Source organism: Aulonocara sp. 'chitande type north' Nkhata Bay, linkage group LG1, assembly GCF_057382095.1.
Source record: "Aulonocara sp. 'chitande type north' Nkhata Bay isolate Kocher_YH1m ecotype deep benthic linkage group LG1, A_spYH_male_GT1.1, whole genome shotgun sequence".
Taxonomy (NCBI): domain Eukaryota; kingdom Metazoa; phylum Chordata; class Actinopteri; order Cichliformes; family Cichlidae; genus Aulonocara; species Aulonocara sp. 'chitande type north' Nkhata Bay.
Window position 1 is genome coordinate 37153104 of NC_141344.1, and position 19994 is coordinate 37173097.

Sequence of the window (19994 nt, forward strand, 5' to 3'; positions counted from 1 at the left end):
GACAGTGTCAGCCCCGGGCCACCGAGCAGACACGCTGAGCTCTCTCACTGGGACGCAACTGGTGGACTAGATTCCACCAGCAAATGTCACTTACCAGTAACAACATATGAAGCCAGCCAATGTTAGTATGTAATTTAAATCACCCTGTCATCTCCTTTCATTCTCTTAAATACGGGTCAGTTTACACTCATTAAAGGAGGAATGATCCCTGCAGCAAAGCATCATGGCGGCGTGTAACAGCATGGTGAACTTTTCTGCTCTAACACTGGTTATGAAACTACTCTGAGTTTTATCTGTGTAACGTCACAGTGTGAAGGCAGTGAAATGAAATGTGTTCTTGTGAACAGACAGCCTGTGTTTGCATTCGCTAAGGAAACACTCCCACTCTTCAGAAACAGCACAAGGTTAACTCTACGCTGATTACAAGATTCCTTTCTTCCTACAGACAGACTGTCCTTAACACACACACACACACGCACGCACGCACACGCACGCACGCACGCACACGCACACACGCACACACACACACACACGCGCACACACACACACGCACACGCACGCACGCACGCACACGCACACACGCACGCACACACGCGCACACACACACACACACACACACACTTGTGAAAACTGTCTCTGACTTTATTCAATCAAATACAAAGTACAGAGGCTCATTTTTAGGCAATATCCACGTCTAAGCTCTTGTTAAAACACTTGTGTGACGAAACATTCACAGCAACATTTTCCAACGTGAGAAGCCAGCGAACCACCAGCTGAAACAACTTCCCTCTCAGGAAGTCGTGACACAGGGTCTCCAGACAGGCCTGCTATTGAGGCTGAGGTGATGGACCCACAGCGCAGGGCTCGGGCCTGCCAGGCAGGAACAAGCCCCCCCTTTCACTGCACATGGGAGCAGTGAAAGGCTCCACAAAGGCTGCTCAGTAATGGCTCTTTTATCAAGGCTATACACATTCCCCTTTTCCCCCAAACACAGACACACCCTCCACTTAACTGGGAAGGACGGCGGCCATGAATGGGATCTCTGAATTGTTTGTCGTCAATTATGGCAAAGAGCTGCCAAAAATGATCCGTGTGACATTTACAGGCGTCTACAATTCAAAAAATAACCACAAATATGAAAATGTTATCTGAAGTCTCTAAAGTGGCTGTAAACAGTCTTATCAAAGACGTGACGGTTCAAGAACGTCCTCTGGGACAAGCTCATCGAAGGCTAAAGCTACATTCATGTCATACCAAAAAGATCACCATTAGAAAACTTCTGATATCAAGTTTTTTTGTCCCACTCGACAAAACAGTTTAAGAGCTGCACGCTTTCACACGGACATTAAGTCAGGATTCATGTTTGTGAAACGAAACCAAATCAAATGTTCACATGTCACACTTCAATGATAATATTGGACCGATACTAAAAGCATGAGACAAAGCAAATTAGTGACAATTAAGATTATTTTTAATACTTTTTCCAACAAGGTCCTTATTTAGGAGACAGCTTTCAGTATGTATACTAGCTAGCAACAGTTTACACTGGAAGTACCAGTTTAATGATTTCTGTTGAAAAGCACTAACATTCAGTGCTGACACTCACACTGAATATACGTATTCACAAAGAACTGCAGATGTTTGATGCTCATCGTCCTGCTTTTACTTAAGTTTCAGTTTAATCACTTCTGTAAAACCAAAGGAGTGGCTAATGGCTAATGGCTAATGGCACAGACAGCTAACATGATGTAATGCAGTGTGTGAAAACCAGGCTCAAGCTCAGGTTACTTTTTTAAAATGGTAAGAAGACATCAAACTAAATCAATCTACATGAGTGTGGTTTCATAATGATGACAATAACGTTACACTGCTGTGATTCAGACATGGACGATTTTTTAAAGACAGGAATTCTAAAGTTGTTACATTCTGATAATAAATCTCATCTGTGGAGCTGTAGAAGTTTGTGAATGTAACAGTAATATGCAGAATAAACTACAAGGCCAAATAACCAGTGTTGGGAGGTTACTTTTAAAGTGTATTCCACTACAGATTACATGCCCCAAAATGTATTTTGTAACTTATTCCGTTACGTTACTCAATGACAGTAACGTATTCTGAATACTTTGGATCACTTAATATATTATCATGCTGTTTACAACTACATGAATGTACTATTGTTGTGTGATTTATTACTATTACTGAAGGCTACTCGTCATACCAACTTGATGTTTAAATCTTAATATAAATGAGTAACAGTAGGTGGACATTAGGTAAGGCTGCACTTTCTGCAGCGATCTCGTATAGAAAACGATTCGTCGCGAATATAAAATAGGTCCGCGGCTCCGAACCGTAGTAAAGGGACCTCTGGCTAATACGTCGGGTTCGTGTCGGGCTCGTAGCTGAAAACTAGCTTTACTTTGTTGTCTGGGTCAACTTTGCTAGCGAGAGACAGAGAGAGGCTGAAAGGCTGCTCCAACTGAACTTCTTGTTTCAGAGGAAAACACGAACACAGTGTACAGTCGAGTCTTAATAGCTTACTTACAGCTGGGCTCGTCGGGCTCTCTTTTTGGCTGCAGTGGTTATTATTATATTTACATGCTTCCAGCTCCCGTTTCTGCTCGGTGACAGCTCGTACTTTTCCTTTTTCTCCCTCCCTCGCTCACAGACACATCACGGGTATGACAGTCCATTTTCGCAGCAGCACGGACTACACTGCCCATCAGGCTACATGCTTTAGGGCGATGCCTGTAACACTCTGCCTGTTGCCTTCATATTAAATCATTTTTGTGAATAATTTTTTTAAATATTTCTTCACATCATTATGCTGCTGCAAGTAGAGGTGACATGGGCCACGAGACTGAGACACAGACATCAGAGCCTCTAGAGCCCCAAAAACAGAGAGGGCATAGCCCAACATATGAAACAGGAAAAGACCGCCGTGTAATCCATTTATTTCAGCAAAGTAACTGTATTCTGAATACCACCTTTTTAAACGGTAACTGTAACAGAATACAGTTACTTATATTTTGTATTTTAAATAGTAACGGCAGTACATGTACTCTGTTAGTCCCCAGCACTGCAAATAATCAGCCTCGAGCTGAACATCTGCTGCTGGACCCGTAGATCTTTGTTTTGAAAGGAACCTTTTCTTTTGAAAAAGCAGACAGCTGTCCTTCCTTAGGAAGCACAGCTCCAGCCCCAGAAACTGCTGCTCAACTTCTCCAGGACCACCATAGAGAGCATCCTCACAGACTGCATCACAGTGCGGTGCAGAAGCTGCACAGCTGCTGCTGGACTGTGGCAGGGCCGTACGGCTGGAGAGCCCACACCACAGACTAATACAATCCCACACAAACAGACCAAGAGCAGCTTCTTCCTCGGGCTGTGGCCTCCATCAGCCCCACCCCTCCACATACAACGAGGTGCACTGATAACTGTCAGGACACTCATGTACCCCTATATAAGCACTGTCTCAGGTTAAATAATCTATTTATCATTTTTAATATTTATACTTAATGTTATTTTGCTGATCACAGCAGTTATGTTGTTGTCCTTGTATAAAGACAAAGACTATTCTACTCTAACAGCACAGGACACAGAGGGAAACTGCAGGAATTATTGTCTCATTCCTCCTCAGATCCTGCACGCTTTCAGGAAGCCGATGTCAGTGCTGAGTTCAGAGGTCAGTCTCATAGGAAGAGGTCTGCTACTGACCGCTGTTACTCCAGGAAGACACACCGACCACGCCTCTGCCTGCTATCGAGGAGCTTCCTCTTGTTTTCCTGCATGACTTAAATCAAACGGCCTATACTTGCCCTGCACTCTCTTTGCTAGGATGGTGGGTTTGAGATTGAGGCGGAGCGTTAATAACATAAGCTAACTTCAGCCGCTTCCCTTTTCCCCAGGTTTCACTTTTGGACACAGACACACCGTTAACGTTTGATAACAGCTCAGAAATATAGGCTGTGCAGGCCACACGCCTGGTTACTGTACAGCTGAGTCACTGCTGCCCGATGCCTCTCAGGGAGCGGCCTCATAGGTTTCAATGCCTCATTGTTTGGAACAGTTAGGTCAGGGCTATAAAGAACGATAATGTGCTTCAGTGAGTCGAGTGTGCACATTAGTGAAATTATATTGGTTTAGTATGATAGACATGTGTCTAATGTGAGGCAGGTAATTACACTGATGAACCGTAATTAAGAAACCAGCATTTAGAAATTGGATGTTTGAGGGGAAAATAAAAAGTCCTTTATGAGGACAATCCTACTAAAAAGGGGAAGTCAAGCACTGCCACAGGAAATGACAATTCAGCATTTTAGTCACATGATCAAAAGAAGTCTATATGTTTGCTTATGATAGCATGAACCACACTCAGTGCTGTTTTATTACGGTCGGACAGAATGATCTCACACCTAGTTGAGGATCTTTCTTCATTTCATGCTTTTAATTTTTTACCACTTATAACCAGATTATTTCACATGGGAGTCCAACTAAATCCTGAGTGCTAGTAACACTAGAAAATTCAGCAACTGAGGTCAGAGACAGCGAGACAGCCGCTCAAAGCTTTTATGGTTAGTCTAACTAGTTCATTTATGTTAAATACATTTCCTGCTGATTACAAAAGAAACCTTTGATCAAATTGTAGTTTATATGTTATATTGTGACAGAACTGTAAGAATAAGTTTTGGTTTAGTGAGCCAAGCACCAGTAAAGCCTCACGTCCACACCTATGGAGCTTGTTCTTTTTACATCGCTTAAAAGATCCAGGATTAACTGGATAATCCTGGATTGGCTAAACCTGGGAATGCTGATACGGTTTATTTGGTTCTAATGCAAGTGAACTGAATTAGCTGAGTAGCCATGAATCACTTGAACTGATTGCACAGTGTTGTGGTCACAGTGTAGGGGAAACGTATAGATGAATGCTGTGACAGGAGTCTGCATAGCTACAGCTCGATGAGAGCTTCTGTTTGAGGGCTCTGTGATGAAAGCCAAACAAGAAAGGAGTGGCTGTTGAATAACAATCACAGAAAATGTGACCACGTTTTTACCAAACCACAGCAGCCGCTGTTTGTCCAACGATGCTCGCTCCACCTGAAATCTTCTTCGTGTCATGAATGCAGCATTTGACTGAAACCTCCCAAACCAGACGAGCCCGAAGTGGTTGGACATTTAGTTCCGTCATGTAATACATGCAATAACCGTGCTGTGCAGCAGGTTTGATTTCTATGCTATTTTACTGTGACACCCAATCCAACAGGAGAAATATCTGGGACCTCATCAAATCATTGGCAGTTTGCAGGATTACCATCCTGGTTAAAATGGGAATGCCCCTGTGGAGAACGATCCTGCGACACACGTATTCATTGGTGCGATGAGCAGAAACACATGCATCACCAGGCCTAACATTGGGCCACTTTTAGCCCGTGGATGGACCGAGCTGTGGAGAAAAGCAGGAAAAGGCTGAGTGGCGACAGCGCCAAGCTTCGGCACTTATCGACGTGCTCTCAGTCTCGCATTGTTCCCCAGCATTACAGACCTATTTCTGTGTGTGCCTGAAAAGAGAAGGGTAGGAAGTGGTGTTTACATAATAGCTGGAAAGGCAAATGATGTGTGGTGAGCCTTATCTAGCAGCAGCACAATGTCAAGGCACACGTGGCCTCTATGTCCTGCTCTGTGAAGCTAAAGGAAGGTGTGTATGCTCAGCCACAACTCTAACACCACAGGCCAATCCAGCCCAGCGGGAATCTGACTGCGTTTCATGGAAAACGAGGCTGTGAGTGATGGAGGGAGACGAGGAGAGAAATGACAGGAGGGAATACAAAGAAAGATGAGTCAAAGCCAAGTTGTCCATTACATGCTTTGCTGCAACACTGGAATCTGTGCACCAAGTGACCTTGCACTTTCCCCACTCACAGTCAAACAGCCTGTCCTGTCTGTGACAGCAAAGCCAACCACGTTACCCTGCACTCACCCACGCCTGCTCCACACAACCCTCTGCTGTCCTTTATGCTACAGAAGGCTTTGATGGATTTATTATTTGCCACCTTGGACATTCTGCTGCATTCTCGTGATAAACGTGAGCTCAGCACATATGCAGGTATGTGCAACAAAAGCTCAAGATTCAGGCTACACCAGCTGCTTTGTTTCAGACACTTTTTCCTGTCCTTGACTCTGTATGATGTTAGAGAGAGCTGATGTAGATAATGCAGTTATCTAAGGCAGCGGTCCCCAAACAGCTGCTGCTGAAACCTTATCGTTATCAGGACTCAAAAAGCCTTTTTAAGACAGAAGATGAACAAACTTATCCGAAAAATAAGGACGACTTGGAACTTTGAAGTATGCAAAGCAGCTCTCGTAGAGCCCAAGAGTCCCAGCACGTCCGACCTGCTTTTACTCGAGTCCCAGACGAGGTCACCTGAGGTCAAATAACAGCTGATGTACAGTACAGCAGGGGGTTGGTGAGCAGGGACGAAACTATTGTGAAGTCCAGAGTGTAACTTGCAGTCTCAGGTTTCACAGGTGGAGGTAGGGCGGGACCTTTCCCGCAGGGCCTTTATGGAGCACTAATCCCTCTCCCTTTCATTCCCATCTCATTCCCTCATTCTCAACTGTTTACTGCCAGCCGAGTGACTCAGGCCTGTTTTCTGGGACGCCTCGCTGTCTCCCAGGAAACAGGCAGCAGGTAGTATTTACACAAATACCCAAAATACTACACTGAATACTACGATGAAGACTCATGTCTCAAAAGGCACAAAGAGCAGAGGAAAGCTGAGTTTCCTGTTAAAACAACCAAGCAAAGAAAAAGAGAAGAAACTAGTAAACAAGTGTTTTTAACTGAAATTTCATCAACAAAAATAAAACTTTGCTCAGAATGAATAAAACAAAAATGTCATCCTTGGAAGCTTTTCATTTATATGGAATCAGCACATCAGCTGAGCCTTCAGGTTTAGTCACCTGACGACTGTAATGGCATCGAAGAGGCCATTTTTCACCTCCTACGCTGGCTGTGACATTACGTAACAGGTATTGCAGCAGCAGCAGCAGCTGTACACAACAGCGTTGGGAAACTTTTGAAAACAGGAAACTGCAGGCAGTTGGCCGGAGCTTTAGGAGGAACTGTGCTGCTCTTGAAGGGTGAGAACACCGGGCTTCTGTTTTACACTGCAACATGACGCTCGGCATGGGGACAGTCCTAATCTTAACTTCAACACCAAAATACAGATTTACAGTTTAAAGCCTTTCATTGCTGTTGCTTCAATTCTCCTCGTCCATGCAATCGATGTTCGTTTTCCTTTTTTAAGCATAAACTTCCTAAAATCTTCTTTTCAGTACTGTGGGTGTCAGATAAGCTCAGATAAAAGATAAAACACAGAGGATCCTTGTGTTTAGCATGATAGGTGGTTTATTCGACTGGCTTCTCTTGAGCTAAGATTAAAAGACAGTGGCGTCGCACCATTCCCACGTATTAAGAAGACAATAAGAAAGAAACTTTATCGCGTCACGGGTTAATGTGTGATGAGATATTCTGCACTCCACAGATCTCTCTCTCATATCATATATTCAACACTATGCTAACACAGCATGAGGCAAGCTAATAGCAAAGGGTCAAGAGTTTACAGGTCACATAATGTGATAACTCCATGTAACATAATGTGTTGTGTCAACCTTAATTTAGATTAATTTCTCTTCAGCACAGCTGTGAGGGGTGCACTCAGTGATACCGAGAGCAGGGAACAGAAAACTAGTGTGAGTGTAAATGTGAGCAGCGTGCAGTGAAAGACTCACACAGAGCTAAAATAAATGTAGTCCAAATAAACAACACCAACATGTCATTTTTTTATTTTACTAATCAAATGTCACTTCAGTAAAATTATGTTCGCGGATTTATTCATGTCTTAAATTTTATTTTATAAAGTTAGGAAAACAGTCTTGTCTGTTGATAGGTTTGTAGCTTGAACCTATTCGCTGGAATGTTGAAGACAATTTAATTACACAGCAAAAGCAAGACACGAGTAGGCAAAGTTCTTTATGTCTCTCGTGCACGGGAGAGAACTGGACAAACGCCGTCCCTTCGCTTGACCCCAGTCGCTCTCGTCCGCTCCCCCGTAACACTGCTCTTTTATTGAGGTTACATGAATTTACATAGGTTCATTAACATATGACATCTACATACACACAAAGAATACCTTGTTGGGGGGGGGGGGGGGGGGGGTGGTCAGTGTGTGACCCCATAAACGACTTCCCTAAACCTGCTGGTCTGGAAGTCCAGCCGTTCATCTAAACAAAAGGCACTTAGACTTAAACAGATGTACGTGTGTTTGCTATACCATATATCAGTAAGAGCAGATATAACCTCTCTCCAGACCTTAAGTTGTGTGCATGCCAGAGTGCTCTGGGAGGCACACAGAGTCTCCACAGACTACTAAGGATCAAACCTCTACCAACATGACAGTGATTATAAAACTCTAAGCATATATGAGTAGATATTTCTAAGCATAAATGACAATCCACTATATCAACCTGACATCTGTTGTTGCCTTACATATAAAAGAATGATTCCTAGTCTCTTGCCGTGGCCAAGAATAAAGCTTATAACCTTTTATGCAAGTTCGCCTGAAAAAAAGAAGATATATGTTAATTGATAAATACATCTTTGGCCTCTTTCACTTTCACCCAACACCTCGAACCCTTGAAGAATAGACTTTCACAAGACTTAACAACATGAGGAACTTTGAGATGTCAGTGAAGCTCTGGCTGTCATAAATATTAATGTATCCAGCGCACACATTAATATTAGCCTTTTAGCTATTGTCAGTTACCCAATAGCCACATTAGCTGTCAAAGCTAATTAGCTGTAAAATCTAATGTGGCTATTGAGCTACTGATAAAATTAACACTCACTGCATAGCATTAACAGGACAACACAATTATTAATTTTATTGCTTTCTTTAACAAGACAAATAATAATAAACATACTTGGCTAAACCTTCATGAAGAAAAGCGTCAGTGAATTGTTGTTGCAGTGACTCAGCCACACCTCTGGTTAGCAGAAAGGCTAGCATTAGCTTAGAGCATTGTGAAAGCAGAGAGAAACACACAATCTGCACCAAGAGCATTTTAATTCATTAAGCAAATGAAGGTAGATACAGCTTAATGCGCCTGTGTGAGTGGATTTTGTGTTGCGGGAAGAGAGTTTCTTAGTGTGGGAGAGAAGTAGCAGCAGCCACAAAAAGAAAGAAGGAAAAATGGATGTTGTTAGCGGCAGTCGCATTCGTTGACTGCACCGTCAGCTCATATCTGCCGTGAGGTTGACTGAACTAGTTACTTCTCTAATTGAAAGGGAGCAGAGCAGTTTGATTTTCAATATAGAGTTATTGCTATAGAATTTATGCTGAATAAAGTACAAGGATTTAAACAGATTACACAAAAATCCCAAAGATTTCCACTCGTATAACAAGAGCTTAGTGGCCGTCAGCTGCCAATGATGTAACCCAACAACCACCTCACTGTGCCACTTGTGATATCTCTCCCCACTGTCGACCACCTCGTCTGTGAAGAAATTCTCATCGCTCTTAAGTGATGGGCGAAATGTTTTCCCCATTTTAAGAGGTGACACACCTTTGCTGTCAAACAGCATTTACTATGACCTGAAGGATGGATTTCATCTGAGCAAAAACAGCCTGAGTGCAGCATGTCAGTCAGTGTCAGCGAGGGTGAAATCACAGGTAAACTCTGCTGTCGTCATGGCAACAAGTTAGGTTTTTTTTGTTAGTTCACCTTCAAATTTATTACCAAAGTCCATGAAAAAAATCCCAAACTAATCAACTACAACTGTGCAGTATTTTGGAGCACAACACCTGCACACAGGTATCTACAGTTACATCACAGCAGTATGGCTGGCTTTGAGGTTGAATAGTAGAAAGAAACTTGTTTGTCGTTGTGTACGAGACCTGGTAGCATTACACTAAGAGCTTCACAGCATCATTTGACCTTTGTGCTGTCTTATTCAGAGTAAAGGTTCAACTCTCGTGCAAAGCATACCCAAATTCTGTTTGCGAAGTGTGTGTGGGAGGAAAAAGATCAGAGAAGGGGAATCAATAAAGAACAATGACTGGGTTCATCATTTGCAGTGACCTTAAACATAATGGATACAATAAATGATCTTAGAGCAGTTATGTGGGCTACACATGACGAGTGGCTGTTATGGAAAGTAAGCTACAGCGCTAAGTTAGATTCGATGTAACTTTCCTAAAAATGCTTAAATCGTTGGCGTATTTTTTTAGATTCACATGTTCGGTTTCTTGCAGAGTTCACTCTCGTTTGTGTGTGCTGAACATAACCAGCAGCCAGCGAGGTTAGCTTAGTACTGAGACCAGCGGGGAAACCGTTAGCATAGCACCTAATCAGTGCCACGAATTCTCACATTTCATTTGTTCGTCTGTCCAACAACCAAAGCACGACCGCCTCTTGAGCTCCAAATCAAAGAGGGACTCAAAACTGGTTTAATCTAAGCTTTATAACGGAAAGTTCCAGCAACGAGTCATTGCAACCTGTTTCAGTCATTTACATAACTGCACTGCCATTTCTTTTCAGTTTTCAAATCCAAATCCTTTCTAACATTTTGCAGGAAAACTGTCATGTAAATACGTACGAGACATCCTCTCTGACTTCTGTGAGCTGTTAATAGACCTGAAAATGAACCACACTCTCACAAAAGAAAACAAAGCCAGACACCTTCCTGTTCTTAATCTCGCCATCTCAGCGCGCTGTCAGCGGCAGGACTAATACCACAGATGGCAGACGACATCGGTGGTACACACTGACCTGGTGACTGAAGTGCTTCTGAGAAGGTACGAAGCACAAACTGACTACGTACCCACACCTCTGTTATCAATTATAACATTTTCATGGTGAGTGATGCACGTGGTGTCTGCGGGTAAAAGCATTGTTTGTTGTCGTTTTACTTCTTTAACCTGACAGGTGAGTCTGATCTCTGATCTGACCATAAAAGTCAGTCAGGATTCCACCTACGCCTGGACAATAGTTTTATCACTTCCTCCTTGTTCTTTTGAACAGGCTGTGAGTTTTAATAAAAACAAAACAAAACAAGAATTCATGTCCAATGGACAAATTAGAAGAAACTCAAGTTGGAAGATGACAAAGTTTTTCCTTCCTAAAATAACTGCCACTCAATGTTTTCTTTTAAATTCCTTTTTTTCCCCCAAAACATTTTAAATTTTTTTGTTATTGTTGTAACAAGATTATTTTCCAAATCTGGAATAAATAAACTATATCATATAAAGGTACTGATTAGGGCTGCTCGATTATGGCAAAAATGATAATCACGATTATTTTTACTGAAATTGAGATCTCGATTATTTGACGATATTTATTTAACCCTTTAAGACCTACTATAGAACCAAGTCCGCCAGAGATTATATTATTTTTTTTATATGTGGTAGTGCCATTTGTGGGAGCATTTCAAGTTGCTATACAACTGTTATAGCCCATATTTTAATAATATGTATGCATTAAGTCCATAGTAACTACATTAATTGCAAAAAAGTACAATAAACTACAAAAAAATTGAAAATCGTTTTTGTTTTTTTTACATATATTTCTACTTGGAGAAATTTAAGAGGTTTATCCCTCAAAACTTTAAAAACAAAAAAGTTGCACAAAATAGTTTACAACAACAGGAAATTTATTTTGAGTGTCTTCATAGTTTTATTTTGGAGATACACCAATTTTTATACACTGCAGGAAAAACAAAAAAAACAATCCTATGATGCAAATTTGCAAAGAAAACAGCATGTGCATCAAAATAAACTATTTCCAGCAGTGATGTTTGAGTTCTAAGCATCCCAGCAACTATTCAGAAAAGTCAAACATGACCAGTATAGGCTTTTAAGGCCTACAAGTAAAAAACTACATTTCCGCGAAAATGACGTCACTTCCGGTTTCGGCCAGGAAATGGCGGACATGTGATAGTTCGCACTGACGTCTGTTTCAATGTGGGAAGTGTTACGAACAGCTGATCAGATCGGCAAAGCGTGTTTCTGGAATATTATGTTTTTGTTCCTGCAAGCGCTTTTTATGCAATTTTTGCAAAGCTTTATGTGGAAGGAAACCGTGGCCGAGGACAAGCTGATGGCATCAGATGTAAGTACAACTCCTCCGGTTTCATATGCAAAACAAATTATTGCGCTAGCTTACACGGTTCAGGTTCTACAGGGATTTAAAAATAGTTACACAACACGGAGCGTGCAGCTCTGACCGGCTTTAAAGGGTTAACAATGACTTTAAAAAATAATATAAAATAGTGTGCAACACCACTGAAGTTTTTTTTACCTCTCTTTTCAACCAACGGCAGTCACTCTTCTCTCCAAATAACTTCTGCTTAGCTTTCCGAGCTTCCCTCGGGTCCTCTTAATCAGCGGTCTCCAACCTTTTTTGCGCCACGGAGCGGTTTATGCCCGACAATATTTTCACGGACCGGCCTTTAAGGTGTCGCGGATAAATGAGGGAGGGGCTAATAATCGGCTCAGTCATTTTTAATGATCGTTGAAAGCCCAGATCGTAATCGTGATTAAAATTCGATTAATTGAGCAGCCCTAGTACTGATTTTTTTGTAACAAATGGACAGAAATAACATCGGAACACACACATTTTTGTCCAATTAGGTAACACATGCCTTTTGTATAGTCACTCTGCTAAAGGCCAATTTTGAACTGGAAAAACCCAGCTATACTATCTGTTTACCAGCCCATACTGTAAAATCAAACAGGTAACCTCTGCCCCTCTTCTTCAGCCAAAACAAACACATGCTCCTCTGCTGCCTACAGTATGCTGCGCATGGTGCCATCAGCTTTGGGGGGGGTAACCTGTCACAACCCGCTCCTACACCCCAAACACAACATCGTGATCTGCAGAAAACATATGCTGAGTGCGTGACTCGTACCCAGCTTCACTACACTGCAGAACATACAGACAGGAAATGATCATGAGAAAAAAAAAAAATTGTAGCCCACATGACACTATGTGCCATCTGTGCACTGAGACTACTTGAAATTGTTTTCTGCTTGTGGCAATGTATGAAATGTCTGAATGTGTAGCCTGGATCAATAAAAATAGTATCACACTGAAAACATGTCTGACTGCATTCCCACTGCACACTGCACGAAAGGAGCAGAAAGTGAAAGAAAATTGAAGCGAAACTTCAGAAACATTAGATACAAGATAAGTTTCTTCTTATGTAAATGTTACCCAAACACGCTGCTTTCAACTTCTCAAACAGGACGACTGGATTTCTACTTTGGATTTTTTCTTTTTCATGAAACATTTGGGGGGGGGGGGGCAGCTGCTTGATTACTAGACAATGAAAATAATCATAATAATCATGGCCTCTCCAGTGAACGGAGCTCAGCAGAGGTGCGCGACTCACTTACCATTCAAATATGGTGTGATAAAGAGCAGGTTGCCTGAGCCTCACTGCTTGCTTCTGTGCATTTAATGGGAACATGAAGATAAGAGCGATAAAACCTGCTGTCGTTTGCATCCGTCTGCCGGGCTGGCAGGTATGAAACGGGCACTTGTGTCTGTATCGACACTTGAATGCACATCTGACAGTAGTAGTGTTGGAGCGGTGGCAGTGCATTCCCACAGCCAGGTACAGGCTCACGCCCTGCTGTGCATCTGTCACATACATTCATATCATACCACACACACTCCCAGCATTCCTGTGCCCCGGCCTTTCTCTGCAGGTGTTCCCTACATGGAGTCGCTTCACTGCCTGAAACTCTGATGTAACAACTGTAACAGATTCCTGCCACCAACGGCCCGGGACACCGTCACTCAGAGGAGTCGTTCTTGTAGAGGTCAAGAGCAAATACTGTGCTGCTACTGGCAACAGACTATTTAAATCAACAGAGGAATTGTGTCTTCATCAAACATCGTAGACTTCCCTTGAAACAAAGCTGTGATCAGCTAGTGGGGCAGTTGGATTAAGTCTGGTAGAAACGAATGTGAAGACGGGAAATAACCCAGACTGGTTTATCCAGGACCGCACGCACACACAGACACACACACACGCGTTACTGAATCCTTTCCTCCAGGTTTGTCTGATATTCACAAACCAGAGAAATGTTGAAAAATCATGTTTGTTAATTTTAAGAAAACAGGGCGTCCTGCCCAACGCCACCTTCAGGCCTGAGATATGAAGCCAAGACACAAGTGCTAACAGCTGCAGTACCTGCAATGGCCACTTGAGGCTGTTCTAGAAACGAGTCAATTCCCAAACGCTCCCAAGTAAAAGGAGCTTACAGCAGAAATGAGCATCAGTCAGGATCACTGTGGTCACTATCACTATAATTGATGAGGCTTTTACATTTGATGATTGCTACCTCACTATTACAGTAACATCAACATCAGAAATTGAAATCTGATTTCAAAATAATATCAAAGATTTCAAAATATTGAAATATATTTTCACACTCATAGGCCATTGTTGCAATGCAGGATGGGTAGTGAAACAGTTGGAATGATCTTGGAGCTCACAGTGAGACAAAAAGTCCTGTGTTAATGAGTCGAAGCCAACGTAACGTAACCGCTATTCAAACAGACACAGGCAGGCGTGTCTTTGCAGCACCTGCTCCTCGATGCCAACTGGGAGGCTGTGCTGGTTAAAAGCTCCACTTTCATTCAGCTGGTAGAGGTCAGTTTGTAACTTTCATTTTATGATAAAAAGTCTATTACTAATGGTAATTTCAAAGATTAGTAATGACTGCCGTCATACAGTCCTTCTCCAGTTTTATATCAGAGTAAGTTTCATGTTGACGCACAGAAACGTGGCCCATAATTACAGGCCCAAACGCTTCTCCAGGCCACTGTGTGTATCAGACATGCCTGCATCACACTGAGCTCTTGGGAATTGCTGAGCTGCCTGACCAGGAAGACTGTCTGCTTCCTCCGGGATCGGGGCAGTGAGCACATCGTTTAGCATCCAGCTGAACAGTGTCTAATATTTTCCTTCTTTTACAATCCGACAGTGATTTTCACTCATTTTCCTGAGGGAGTTTTGAGTCCTCGTGGGAGAAAGTTGTAGTAGCAGCATCTGGTTTTAGTCTTCACTTACCACCAGCAGCATTTGTGAACTCTTTCAGCCAACTACATTGATGAAGTGCATGTGGATGGAAGCGCAGAGAACACAGCTGCAGGGCTTTCAGGGCTCGTCCTCGTCCAAAAGCCCCCCCTCTCAAAGACTGATGTAACGTCCCTTGATTCCTTCAGACTGACAATCCCAACCAAAAAGCAGCACGCTGTGGCATATTTTTATATTTATATAATCGGGTTCATTCTGAACTGTGTAATGACAGCTCTGTGACAATCTGTGCGATCAGCAGGCTGTGCCATCAGAGTGAAGTCTTGTAGTTCACAGCAAATGTGTAAGAAAAATGAACAAGTGTCACATGTTGAATGGTGTGATCTTATATTATTAGCATATTAATGCTGACAACTTGAAGTAGTTTAGGTTCCCAAACTAAGGCAAGAACTTAGCTAAATATCGAATTTACCAATATGGTCTCACATATGCTTTCCTCCAGCAACGCAGTGTGAAAAACACAGGAAACTCATGTGACCCCACATTTCATACTTAGTGCTTTGCTCACCTAAAATGTGCTCTTTTCCTCTCAAGTGTCCTGATTTACCAAATTTACAAATCCTAGAAAGCATTTCAGGGGTAAAAAAAAAGCCGCCCAACTGAAGCAGAAATGTCAGATACTCCGAAATCATTCCAAGGATTTCCTGATGCCCGCCCGTGTGAGCCGGTGAGGGACGAGGGGCAACACACACCTTCACTGCAGAAGTACAATCACACAGAATCAGAGCGCACGCAGCCTCGCAGCAACCCGGCTCCACTCACACCGGAACCTGTTGCTATGACAACTGTGGGTTTCTGTGGCAACAGTGGGAGATATTAAAATCAACAGGGACTGAGTCACTTCCTGTCTAACACAATCCTTCCTCTTTTGAACCCATGAGCCCGCGCTGACTCCACACACACTGAAAGCAAACATACGTGGCTGCTGTCAAGCTCGGGCAACCGCCACCTTTCTCTCACACACACACACACACACACACACACACACACACACACACACACACACACACACACACACACACACACACACACACACACACACACACACACACACGTGTCTAAGAGAAAGAACAGACCTCACCTATTTCGTCATGAATGTACTAACGAAATCACCCCCAAAACAAGAAGTCGGCTCAACATAAAGTTATGAGGTGTGGCTGCTTGAACCTTTTCAAGTGTGATGATCTGCATTTAGCAATTAATGTTCAAGTACGCTCACCCTGACGACTGAGGTATCCAGTCATACTGCAAGGGTCCTCATAGAGACTTTCTGTTGGGGTCACAGGGTGTTGCTCAGACAACACAGCAAAGAAAAGAAGTAAACAGAGTACGCCTGTGGCTTTTACTCCAGTGAAACCACAGACCTCCAGCATCACTACATGTTTGAAAGTAGGGCTTGTTAGCATACAGAGCATTAGAACTTCTTCCAACATTTCAACGCTGGTCACTGAGTGGAGCACCACACATGACACCCACCTAAGAAAAAGCAAGTGTTCTCCAAAGCTAAACGTTTTACCCGTCAGATCAAAGAGTCACTGAAAGGATCACATTGGATTGCGACGCGCTGTTACGCAGTCAGCACCAAAACCACCGCCATTCAGAGACGTCACTTCCAAGCTGCTTGTTCTCTCCAAACTGTAACTTCAGCACAGGTTGAGATTAAACGATGACACGTCTCCGCTGCACGCAACAGTCAAGCTGTGATACGCTTCAGTCAATAAATAGACTCCTGCTTTCTTTCTAGCAAATGTTACATCTCATACTCACAGGTTACATGAGGGCAGACATACAGTTGAATTAGGAACCAAATCAGTGACTTGCTCTGGCTATTCAGATTTTCCCGTGCATGCTTCACATTACCATAACTCCTCAAACATCTTGAGCCAAAATTACTAAATAAGTGCAGCCTGCCTGTCGTGAGCGATAAAGCGTTAACAGATGGCAGATTAGCCAGAAATGAAAACGATGACACCGCCGTACAAGCCATGAACGAGTTCTGCCGCAGATAAGACATTTTCTCCCTTTCTTTAAAGCCAGAAACACTTTTCAGTCATTTGGACGACAGGCGGGATTTTTCTCACTGTGTTGCAACATTTAACCACATTCTCTGGGTTTTGGGGACCGAGAGCGACTAAACTCAGTTTGGTTCTAATATTCTTCGTTTTAAATTGAGCTGAATGTTTTCAGTGGGCGACCCAGACTCTTTCACTTCAGAGCCGGGCTTGCTTTAATATGTACAGACTGTGGGTTGACACAGTGTCACTGAAACAATCATGGCCTTTCCTAAAAGACACACATAACCCTCGTATGTATCCTAATGTGTCATCAGTGGCTTCACAGATAAGCACTTCACCCGTGCCACATGCACTAATGTACCCTGATACTATCGTGGACGCTGGCATTTAAACTATAACAACCCGGGCCGTCCCCCTCAGTCTGTGACTGACACAAAGTGTTTGAGCCTCTCTGATATTTGTTGTTAGATTACAGGACAGTCTGATATTCTGCCTCAGTCCATTTAAATGGGGATGGGACCCACAGACTGTTTCTGGATGGTTTTCATGGTTTGAGCTCGTTGAACACAGTGATGAACTGTGTTCAGCGAAAGTGGTTTTCACAAGTGGTCTTCAGCCCAACAAATGATTAACACCTTTTCTTTTTTTACATGTAGAATTGTCTGAAGGCCTGAACATCACAGCCGTGCAGCAATGCTTACAGCCGTGATGTCATGTGTCACAGATCATTTGACCTTCACTATCACAGCATTTCCCAGAGAGGTGACGAGCTCCCTGCCCTGAAAGACTCTGGACGCTGATTTTGAATCCAGTCTGGGATGCTGGGATGCTGTCCCGGGTGTTTTTGTTGCTTCAGCCCAGCTTTACTGGCAACAAGTTCAGACTGGACATACATTCTTTAAAAAGAAAAAAAAAAGGCAACAAGGCCGATCACTTTGACCTTCTTATGAGTCGTCTCTGGTCTGTTTTCTGTAGCTTTTTGGAAACTGGTAGTTTTCTACATAATTCTCTGTGTATATAATCTGACACTAGGTGCAGGGGCTCATTGCGAGCTGACTCACAGCTCTTAGTCATGAACCCTGCTGCCTCTGCAGGCTCAGCTGACTTGCAGATGAAGTGACTTTCTTACCTTTTGGCTTCCTCCAGGTGGCACAGGTACTCATAGGCCATGTTCTGCTGGCGCCGCTCATCCATCTCCTCGGCTGTGAGCCGCTCCACGCCATCCAGTACAGCTGGAGGCAGGAAACACAAGGAATGCTTTTGAAACAGCAGGAATACATGGGAAATAAGAAACTATGGCTGTGTTGCTGCACAAAGAGCCTCACAGTGTGGCTATTCACAAACAGCGTTTACACAATGTTCACCTCATCAATTTTTGTTTTGCTTGCATAACTATGGAAATCTTTCCAACCAGCAGCGTGGCCTCTAACTTTCTCCATAAAGCCAGCGTGTTTGTAAGTCATCTGTGCTTCACACATGAACACAGGTGCGTGTAACTTTAGGGAATGCATGTGTGTGGAGATGGCAAACAGTAACCCACACAATGCAGAGGAAGTCACAGGGCGATTCCCCGTGAGATTACACAGAGGCCTGCACAGAGCATGAGTCCCTACAGCCGTGGGGTTTTTCCCACATAATGATGGGAGGGGGATGGGGACGAGAGGAGGGGAGGGACCACCTCAGCAGGTAAAACAGCTTTCAGCAGAAACGGAACATACGGGGCTAAGACTTCAGAAACGGCCTCCTGTTTGGAACCAGGTTTGGTATCCACTCATAAATGACATACCATCGGCTAAGCAAACCACTTCACATTTTCCACGCTGCGTGGATAAAGTGTCACAGTGCAATCACCACACGTTGCCTCAAAAGGTCTGAGTTTATGGGCGGTGGTTGTTAAGTTGGTAGCTGTTCGCTTCATGTGTGCGAGGACGCAAAACTTTGGACTATCGCCGTCTGTCCCGTTTCCACCAGGTCCAGTCCCCATCCCACGTCCACGTACGAACTAACTTGGACGTAAAGCGGCATTTAAGAAGGAAAAAGTCGGGGAAACTGCTTCCCCGCTCTACGATGCCTTGCTATTAAAACGCGGAAGTCATGATTAGGCTGTATCATGCCGTCAGAAATAAAGAGCCAAGCTCGCCGTGAGCGCTTTCTACTAACATACAACGTCTGTTTCGGGACTTTTGGAGGAGTCTTGCGTGAGCGCAGTGTCCACTGTGGTCCGGGGCTGTGTGCGGTTAAAGGAAGCCTTCCTGCCTGGCATCTCAAGGTGAGCACGGGGGGAAAGCGCATAACTTACAGCCATATCTGGGCCGGGGCCCGTCTCCCTCCTCTGAAGTTGACATCCTCCTCTGTCGAGAAACGCGACTCTCTGCGCTCCACTGCAGTCACGAAGAAAAGTTGAAGCGCAACTTCAGTCCCAAACTCAACAGAACTTTGAAAAGAGCAACACGCCGAGAAAGAGCCGAAAGAAAAGCGCACAGGACCTTTCGGCCCTCTTGTTCCTCCTCTGCACAGTTTGAGTTGCGAGCTTTTTTTTCTTCTTCTTCTTCAAACCTCACTGATGTCACTGGGTGTGTTCTTCATAATCCTGAAGTATGCGTTTCAGGAAACACGGTTTAGCAGCCTGGGGCCGGCCAAGCTGCAGGCGCAGCGCCCCCTGCCGTCCACTCGAAGGCGGGATAGTGCAGGGAGGTTCCCAAGCGGAGGTCCGGGGACCCCAGGGGACCGGGGAAATCGCAATGACATGACAAAATGTTGCATTTTCCAAGAACCTTCCCGTCCAACCTGTAATCATGGGCAGTACATATAAGTCA

At 43.6% G+C, this 19994-nt stretch overlaps 1 protein-coding gene across 1 annotated transcript in view; it reads right to left on the bottom strand.

Annotated features, from left to right (window-relative positions):
* The window catches only part of iqgap1 (IQ motif containing GTPase activating protein 1), a 42822-nt gene extending 23062 nt beyond the window's left edge, over positions 1–19760 (bottom strand). Inside the window, exons 1-2 of the mRNA XM_086294742.1 lie at positions 19478–19760; positions 18308–18410 (exon numbers count right to left, since the gene is read on the bottom strand). Of these exons, the coding sequence (XP_086150868.1) occupies positions 18308–18410; positions 19478–19523 (149 nt within the window). The 5' untranslated portion in view covers positions 19524–19760. The remainder of the gene's footprint in view (positions 1–18307; positions 18411–19477) is intronic.
* Between the last annotated feature and the right edge of the window lie 234 nt (positions 19761–19994).